Consider the following 9,487-nt stretch of genomic DNA (forward strand, 5'->3'; position numbering starts at 1 on the left):
ACCAATAAAGTTATCTCTGAGGTTCATTGTTCGGTGTTGGCTGGTCATCCTGGAATCTTTGGTACCAGAGAATTGGTGGCTAGATCCTTTTGGTGGCCGTCTCTGTCGCGGGATGTGCGTGTTTTTGTGCAGTCCTGTGGGATTTGTGCTCGGGCTAAGCCCTGCTGTTCTCGTGCCAGTGGGTTGCTTTTGCCCTTGCCGGTCCCGAAGAGGCCTTGGACACATATCTCTATGGATTTTATTTCTGATCTTCCCGTTTCTCAAAAGATGTCAGTCATTTGGGTGGTCTGTGATCGCTTTTCTAAGATGGTCCATCTGGTACCCTTGTCTAAATTGCCTTCCTCCTCTGATTTGGTGCCATTGTTCTTCCAGCATGTGGTTCGTTTACATGGCATTCCAGAGAATATAGTTTCTGACAGAGGTTCCCAGTTTGTTTCAAGGTTTTGGCGAGCCTTTTGTGGTAGGATGGGCATTGACTTGTCTTTTTCCTCGGCTTTCCATCCTCAGACTAATGGCCAGACCGAACGAACCAATCAGACCTTGGAAACATATCTGAGATGCTTTTTTCTGCCGATCAGGATGACTGGGTGTCCTTTTTGCCTTTGGCTGAGTTCGCCCTTAATAATCGGGCCAGCTCGGCTACCTTGGTTTCGCTATTTTTCTGCAATTCTGGGTTCCATCCTCGTTTCTCTTCAGGACAGGTTGAGTCTTCGGACTGTCCTGGTGTGTATACTGTGGTGGACAGGTTGCAGCAGATTTGGACTCATGTAGTAGACAATTTGACCTTGTCCCAGGAGAAGGCTCAACGTTTCGCTAATCGCAGACGCCGTGTGGGTCCCCAACTTCGTGTTGGGGATCTGGTTTGGTTATCTTCTCGTCATATTCCTATGAAGGTTTCCTCTCCTAAGTTTAAACCTCGTTTCATTGGTCCGTATAGGATTTCTGAGGTTCTTAATCCTGTGTCTTTTCGTCTGACCCTTCCAGATTCTTTTTCCATACATAACGTATTCCATAGGTCATTGTTGCGGAGATACGTGGCACCTATGGTTCCATCTGTTGATCCTCCTGCCCCGGTTTTGGTGGAGGGGGAATTGGAGTATATTGTGGAGAAGATTTTGGATTCTCGTGTTTCTAGATGGAAACTCCAGTATCTGGTTAAATGGAAGGGTTATGCTCAGGAAGATAATTCCTGGGTTTTTGCCTCTGATGTCCATGCTCCCGATCTTGTTCGTGCCTTTCATGTGGCTCATCCTGGTCGGCCTGGGGGCTCTGGTGAGGGTTCGGTGACCCCTCCTCAAGGGGGGGGTACTGTTGTGAATTCTGTGGCAGAGCTCCCTCCTGTGGTCACAAGTGGTACTTCGGCTGATTCTCTCTGTGAGCTTCTGTTGGTGGAGGGAAGTGGTACTGCGGCTTCTGAGTTTCCTCCCTCAGGTGATCTGGTGAGGTCGTTAGGTGCTTCTCTACTTAACTCCACCTAATGCTTTGATCCTGGCTTCCTGTCAATGTTCCAGTGTTGGACTTGCTTTTCCCTGGATCATTCCTGTGGCCTGCTGCTCTGCATAGCTAAGTTCTTCTTTGCTATTTGTTTGCTATTTTTTCTGTCCAGCTTGTCTAATTTTTTGCTGGAAGCTCTGGGACGCAAAGGGTGTACCTCCGTGCCGTTAGTTCGGTACGGAGGGTCTTTTTGCCCCCTTTGCGTGGTGTTCTTTAGGGTTTTGTGTAGACCGCAAAGTTACCTTTTCTATCCTCGATCTGTTAAGAAAGTCGGGCCTCACTTTGCTGAATCTATTTCATCTCTACGTTTGTCTTTTCATCTTAACTCACAGTCATTATATGTGGGGGGGCTGCCTTTTCCTTTGGGGTATTTCTCTGAGGCAAGGTAGGCTTATTTTCTATCTTCAGGCTAGTTAGTTTCTCAGGCTGTGCCGAGTTGCATAGGCAGAGTTAGGCGCAATCCACGGCTGCCTCTAGTGTTGTTTGGAGAGGATTAGGGATTGCGGTCTGCAGAGTTCCCACGTCTCAGAGCTCGTTCTATGATTTTGGGTTATTGTCAGATCACTGTATGTGCTCTGACCGCTATGTCCATTGTAGTACTGAATTGCCTTTCATAACAGGCCCCATTAGTAGCTCCGACTCTGTATGACGGCCCCTTAGTAGCCCTCATGCTTTATCATTGCCTCCTGAGTAGACCCCACTATGTATCAGGGCTGCCTTACTTGCACCAACACTGTATCATGGCACCCTTAGAAGCCCCCATCCTGTATGATGGCCCCCTTAGTAACACCCCTGAGCAAGCGGGGGGCCCACTCACCGTTGGACATCGGCATGCAATGGGGCCCGTGAGCTGGGGGGCCTGGTGCCAGTGAGGGCACTGGCACCAGAGCCACCCATGCTTTAAACTGTTTGCAATACTTACCTCTCCGCGTTCCCCACTGGCCGCAAGTCCTGGCTCTCTTCCGCGTCTAGTGAGTCAGTGACGTCTCAGGGCAGAGGGCGCGATGACGTCACTACAGCGCTCCCTCTGTCCTGAGCAATGCAGAGAGGCAGAAGTCGCCAAAAAGACAGGACCTACAGCCAGTGAGAAAAAGTATTTGATTTTTTAATGTATGGAGCATTATATGGGGCCCATACTGTATGTAGCAATATATGGGGTCCATTCTGTATGGAGCATATATGGGATCCATTATACTGTATGGAGCATTATATGGGGCCCACTAATTTTGCATAGAGCATTATATAGGGCCCATTATTATGTATAGAGCATTATATGGGGCCAATTATTCTGTATGCAACATTATATGAGGCCATTTCTGTGTGGAGCATTATATGGGGCCAATACTGTATGAAGCAATATATGGTGCCCATTCTGTATATAGCATTACACGGGGCCCATTCTGTATGGAGCATTATATGGGGTCCATTATTCTGTATGGAGCACTATATGGGGTCCATTATTCTGTATGGAGCAATATATGGAGTCCAGTACATTGTATGGAGCAATATATGAGGCTCATTATACTGTATGGAGCACTATTTGAGGCTCATTATTCAGCAATATATGGGGTTCATTATACTATATGGGGAAATATATGGGGCTCATTATATTGTATGGGACTTATTTCCTATATGGGGCTCAAACTGTATAGTGCAATGTATGGGGCTCACTATACTGTATGGAATAATATATGGGGCTCATTATACTGTATGGAGCACTATGTGGATCTCATACTATATGGAGCAATATATGGGTCTCATACTGTATGGAGCAATATATGGGGCTCATTATACTGTATGGAAGACTAAGTAGTACTTATAATACTCTATGCAGTACTATGTGGTGCCCATAATACTGTATGTAGTACTATGAAAAAACACAAAAATTGAGCTTGACAAGTTGTTACATATGCAGCACATAAACGCATGTTCATATTGGCCATAAAACATATAAAACCTTCAAGAGAAAAAAAAGTTTTATGGCCAATGTGAACATGTGTTTATGTGCTGCATGTGCCCATTATACTGTATGGAAGACTAAGTAGTACTTATAATACTCTATGGAGGACTATAGGGTGCCATAATACTGTATGGAGGACTATGTGGTGCCCATAATACTGTATGGAGGACTATGTTGTGACCAATAAAACTGTATGGAAGACTATGTGGTGCCCATAATACTGTATGGAAGGCTATGTTGTGCCCATAAAACAGTATGGAAGACTATGTGGTGCCCATAATACTGTATGGAGGACTATACGGTCCAGTTTAAAATGAAAACTTCTGAATCCCCCCAGGGCACGCACTGAGAGGATTCGCCAGTTTCTGAGCTGTTCTAGAATTTACAATAGATATCACTCATGTAATGTAAGAAGGAAGTGAAATCTGGCATTGTACTACACCTATATTTCTCTGCTGTTTCAGTGCATCATGAATCATGGTATATGTTAAAGTGGACCACTGAGACTCTTCGCCCGGGGCCCAAGAAAACCTGGAGCCGGCCCTGAGTGCCCCTTTAGTACTCACCCCGAGGGGGCGTCCAGCGGCAGCCAGGTCCCGGTCGTCATTGCTTTGGGACTCTGACACCCTTTGCTTGTCGAGACGTGATCATGTCGCTCCACCTGGGACCTGCCGTTCTGCAAGCCTAAAATGACCTGCGACATAGAACACAGAGCGGTAGTGCAGGGAGACAGTCTCCTTGTTCTATTGTAGAGCTGAACTGCATTGGCGGCACTCCGGGAGGGACCCTCCAGCAGTTATGCCACTGAGTGCAACAAGGTAACAAAAGTGAACTATAACAATACAATGAAGTAAAATTAATTTGAAAATCTGCTGCAAAAGCTCAAAACCATAAATCCACTGCATTGCCTCATGCTGACTGGCTGTTAATATCCAGATGACTGGGAGTCAGATTTATGGTATATTGCCTGATGTAATCTATGTGTTGATTTGCAGTAGACTGTGCTGGAATGTGAGATCATGCTGCAGCAATCCTGATGCAATGGCACTGTGTGGTTACACTGAGGGAGGTGCAGTTTGTATTACAACCGCTAGGGGCAGCAGAGGACACAAATGATTTCCAGCTGTCATGATACGTGCAGAACAGTCTTCTGCCTGCACTCCCATAGCCCAGTCATGTAGTCTCCTAGCCCTGGGGCAAAGGGGCATCATATGCACAGCACAACTATGCTCATCATATGATATAGCAGGTATCATCTTACAAACACCACTTATAGTGATAGAATAAATAAGGTCAACAGTATCATAGTATTTATTCATTTAGTCACACTTTAATATATATATATATATATATATGTATATATATATATATGTATATATATATATATACATATATATATATATATATTAGATGGTGGCCCGATTCTGACGCATCGGGTATTCTAGAATATGCATGTCCACGTAGTATATTGCCCAGTCACGTAGTATTTTGCCCAGTCACGTATTATAATGCTCCATGCAGTTATGGCCCCATAGATGCCCCATATAATGCTCCATGCAGTTATGGCCCCATAGATGCCCCATATAATGCTCCATGCAGTTATGGCCCCATAGATGCCCCATATAATGCTCCATGCAGTTATGGCCCCATAGATGCCCCATATAGTGCTCCATGCAGTTATGGCCCCATAGATGCTCTATATAATGCAGGGAGATGCAGGCACGCACCCTACACAATGGCGGCACTTGACAGCAGTGGAGGACAATGATGATTCCAGAATTCGCGGCAGACTGTGCCCGTCGCTGATTGGTCGAGGCCGGCTGGCGTCGACCAATCAGCGACGCGGGATTTCCAGGACGGACAATTAAACCCTTCAATGATACAATGATGGTGCAGCCATCCAGCCTATATATATATATTTTTTTTTCCCTAAAATATATAATAGCAAATAAATTCTCATGAATGCCTATACAGCATCATGGTGACCAGGCAATGATGTTTCAGCTACTGACTATGGGGCAGATATATTTCTATGCTTACTGTACATGTGCAGAGAATTGCAGCTTAGAATCCTTAGGGGATCCCTTGGTATATTGGCCATGAAGGAGCTGCAGCCTCTGCACTGTGTGAACAGGCTCTTCTGCTCCAAGGAATATAAATAATAATGGCTAATGGTTTAGATATGAAAAGTGAGTTAGCCGAGACTACAGGGATAAGGACCAGGTTACATGGCATCATCCATGTGCTCAGCCCCTTCCATGCACTTTGGGCTCTGCCCCTTGTCACCTACAGACAGGCTGAGCATGAGGGTCCTCTTGGGTCCAGCATTGGGTCCACATGTCACAGGCAGCGACCTCCATAGTCTGAGCGCTTTATGTTGATGTTTTGATGCAATGTTCTTATGCAGTGTCGGACTGGGGTGCCAAGGGCCCACCAGAATCATTGACTTTGGCGGGCCCACTTTTCACCGGCATAAAAATATTACACTGCTCTCGTTATCAAATTTACGTATATCGCTATTTAATAATAAACTGGGTAGTTTGATTAATGAATGATGAGTTGTTCCTTTTGCTGTACAGAGTGAAACAAGTGAATTATGCCAAGTACTGCCCACAGAGTGGGGTTTGGGCCCCAGATCTGCAGACGGGCCCACCGGGGAATTTCCCTGTTCCCCTATGGGCCAGTCCGAGCCTGTTCTTATGACACTAATTGTTATATTATCATTCACTATATGTCTAATGAACAATGGGTTTGTACAGAGGAACTTCATTTTTTTATATTTTTTAAGTGAATGTACAATGTAACTGAGAACACTATTGTGTACAGGATGCTGCAGATCTACCATGGAGACAGTCTGTAAAGCGCTGCAGAATATGTTGGCGCTATATAAAAATAAAGATGATTATTATTATCATCATGCAGGGTCCTGACCCAGCCACACATATGCAGGTGGTCCCAGCTGTGGACAGACTAATGCCCCTTCCACAGCACTGCTCTCTGCAGCACTCGCACCATCCTCTGTAGATCGGTGCAGGGGGCCGATCGTGCAGTGCAAACATTCTGCTCTATACAGAGATCGATTTATCACTTTCTAGAAATTTCCATCATTCTCTGTAGCGATCAGTACATCGAGTAACGGCAGCGTTGATGCCCGAGAAAAACAACATGTTGATCGGCTGCGATCATTAGGGGGAGGGAAGGAGGCTTGGCCCTGCAAGAAAGAAAAACAAGAGTACAAAGCAATGCAGCAGAGGCGAGCGGAGCGCAGAAATGAGAAACTGGAGGCTTTGTCTGAAGCCGCCCCCTCTCCCTCCTCCCTCCATCCCTCCTGCAACAAACACTCTCCCTTTAACGCAGACAGCTGTAAGCGGAGAGTAACCGGGCAGGATAGAACGTTGTGAACGTGCGCTGAATTCTCATTGGGCCGCACAAGGAATAGGGGCGTGGATAGAACGTTCTGCCAGGTCGAGCCTCCGCTTTGTGGGCGTGGCCAGACTCAGTCCTCTATATAAGCGGCCGGGCGAGTGAGAAAGGTGCCAGTGCCAGGGATGGTAGCGCGCACCGGTGCGCTCAGCAGTGTAGCCTTGCGACTGCCGGCGCACAGTTTTAGCACTTAAATCAACTTTTTTTTCGTATTCTTTTATTTCATACGTTCGTTTCTTCGCTCCATCAAGCCTTGTACCTGTCTCTTCACACCCAGCACTGTAAGTATCACTTTCTATAGTTGCATTCACTGTTGTTTACTGCTGTCTTTAGCTGTAAAATGAATGACTCGGACTTGCATGTCCTTTATTTGATGACAGTTGGAATAGTTTGATCTGTAGTTTTGTGACAAGTTGGACACTGAGAGTCTGCAGAACATCACTGGTTCCCCTTTAAGTGAATCGGTGACCCCATAAGATATGACTTGTCTGGGATCTCCGCTGCGCACAATTCTCATTGGATATAGTACTGTACCCAGAGTTTCCACACTGGATGATCAGCGCCGTCCTCTGGTTTTAGGAAACCTCCAGCTGTTTTATTGGATATGTGATGCAATGATCTCATCCTGCAGTAATTGACAGACTTGTGTTTTTTTTTCTTTGCAGTGATTCCTTTTTTTTGTCCAAGCTCTCCAAAGCATCAGTCATGCCTGCCAGGGGTGGTATCATCTATTCTATGCCTAGGGCTCTGCCATCACCAATCCTTGAAGAACCCCAAGACCTGTGGCATGGGAAGTGCGTGGACTTGTCTGACAGATGTTCCAGCCTTCCCAATTCGGACTGTGAATCCCTTTCGAGTAGCGGCTCATTCTCTGAATGCGGTACGTAGTTTTTTGTTTTGTTTTGTTTTTTTTCTTAATATTTTGATCTATTATCAGTGTAACCTTTTTTGTATAAAGCAGATTGTTTTTGTTTTTTTGAGACTAATGTTGAATTCTTTCTTCTATTATAGACTTTGATGACTCTGATAAGATTTCCATACCAGACTCCGAACTGCTCTGTGACCCTGAAGGAGAACAAATGTGTCCCAACCTTCTCAAAAAGATAAAGCGAAGCCTGAACAATGTAAACGTTAATTCTCTGAGATGTTCCAAATTCCTCCTCCCTGATGATCTTCTTTGCCATTTGGGTCAAGAACTGATGCACCTGGCCTACACGGAGCCTTGCGGTCTCAGGGGTGCTTTTGTTGAGGTTTGTGTGGAGCAGGGCAAGAAGTGCCACACGGTGGCAGAGCTAGAAGTGGATCCGTCTGTGGTACCCACTTTCCACATCACCATCCTGCTTAAACTTGACTCTAGGTTATGGCCTAGAATCCAAGGTCTTTTTAGCACTAAACCGGTCCCTGGGTCTGGGCTGTCGATGAAACTCAGCCCTGGGTTTAAGGTTGTAAAAAAGAAACTGTACAGTTCTGAAGAACTTGTAATTGAAGAATGTTAATATTTTATGTAGAAAAAAAAAATGAATGAAATGTCTGTAACATGGGCCACTGCAATCACATGAAGGCTTAAAGGGGTATTTTGCCATTGCTGACTGAGGGAACCTTTTTTAGGTTAATGTTTCCAAAACATTTTGTTTTGTTGACCCCTGTGTTGCCAGATTACTGCCATTTTCCTGTCTTGTCTGGCTGCCTATGGGCTCACATTTCCACTGCCAAGTTTAGTCGACAATATTTCCATTGCATGAATTTCTGCACTAATAATGAAATGATCATGTACATGGTGAAGTTTTATTATAACTTCTTGTATCATCTTCTTATTTTTTCCTATGGGGTTTAGAGCACCTAGCTGTGACTGTACATTTGCAGTGTATGCACACAAGCATTGAAGGTTAGCATTAAGTGCACTGGGAGAAATGCAATTATCTTTTATTTTTTTATTTTCTATATTCTTTGGCAGCTGGTCTGCACTAAACGTGGTTTAGCTCTACCTCTCATAGAGGATGACTTCTCAAAACTGAAAAGTACAGTTTAGTTTTGGGACCAAGGTTGTATTTCCTTTTTGCTCCTCTCACTACTGATTCATTGGCAGCTAGAAGAGGTTCTGTTACGTAGCTCTACTGCAGTAAAGAGTATGTGAAAAGCATTCGTATTCATTTCAATAGTGTTTTGTATACTGACATGCTGCTTTAATAACGTTTACAAAAATACATATATACTTGATGTTCAAGTGCAAATCCACACAATGTGCCTTTTTTTACCTTTCTAATAAACAATATGAAAATATTAATATGTCCTTGTTTTTTACTTGAATGAATGTGAATGGTTCATTATATAAACCAACTTTTTATCATTGAGTTTTTGTCCTAAATTTATTTAACTCCGCACATAGACTTGTTGATAAGGTCACATGCACGGAGCTGTTTTTACATCACCTGTTGGATAATATTCACATTTAATCTCACATAAGGTCTAACTGCCATACAGTAGTGTTAGATAAAATGATATCAAGTGGGGTGACTGCAATAAAAATATCAAGATATTTTATAGTCCATCATAAATGGATTGCACATATACTACAGCTAGCAGAATGCATTACAATACTATACCCAGTGG

General features: G+C 44.3%; 1 protein-coding gene across 1 annotated transcript; it reads left to right on the forward strand.

The window, feature by feature from the left end:
* Nucleotides 1-6,989: 6,989 nt before the first annotated feature.
* On the forward strand, nt 6,990-9,157 carry DDIT4 (DNA damage inducible transcript 4). The gene is made up of 3 exons (XM_069753322.1): nt 6,990-7,158; nt 7,543-7,757; nt 7,889-9,157. The coding sequence occupies exons 2-3, from the start codon at nt 7,583-7,585 to the stop codon at nt 8,371-8,373; spliced, it is 660 nt and encodes a 219-aa protein (XP_069609423.1). The 5' UTR covers nt 6,990-7,158; nt 7,543-7,582; the 3' UTR covers nt 8,374-9,157.
* Nucleotides 9,158-9,487: the final 330 nt, after the last annotated feature.

The sequence above is a fragment of the Ranitomeya imitator genome, chromosome 2, assembly GCF_032444005.1.
Source record: "Ranitomeya imitator isolate aRanImi1 chromosome 2, aRanImi1.pri, whole genome shotgun sequence".
NCBI lineage: Eukaryota > Metazoa > Chordata > Amphibia > Anura > Dendrobatidae > Ranitomeya > Ranitomeya imitator.

Excerpts from the sequence above, each read along its gene's own strand:
- DDIT4 (XM_069753322.1), top strand. The coding sequence starts at position 7,583 with ATGCCTGCCAGGGGTGGTATCATCTATTCTATGCCTAGGGCTCTGCCA. Across the intron at positions 7,758-7,888 it reads CGGCTCATTCTCTGAATGCG|ACTTTGATGACTCTGATAAG; the intron begins GTACGTAGTTTT and ends CTTCTATTATAG.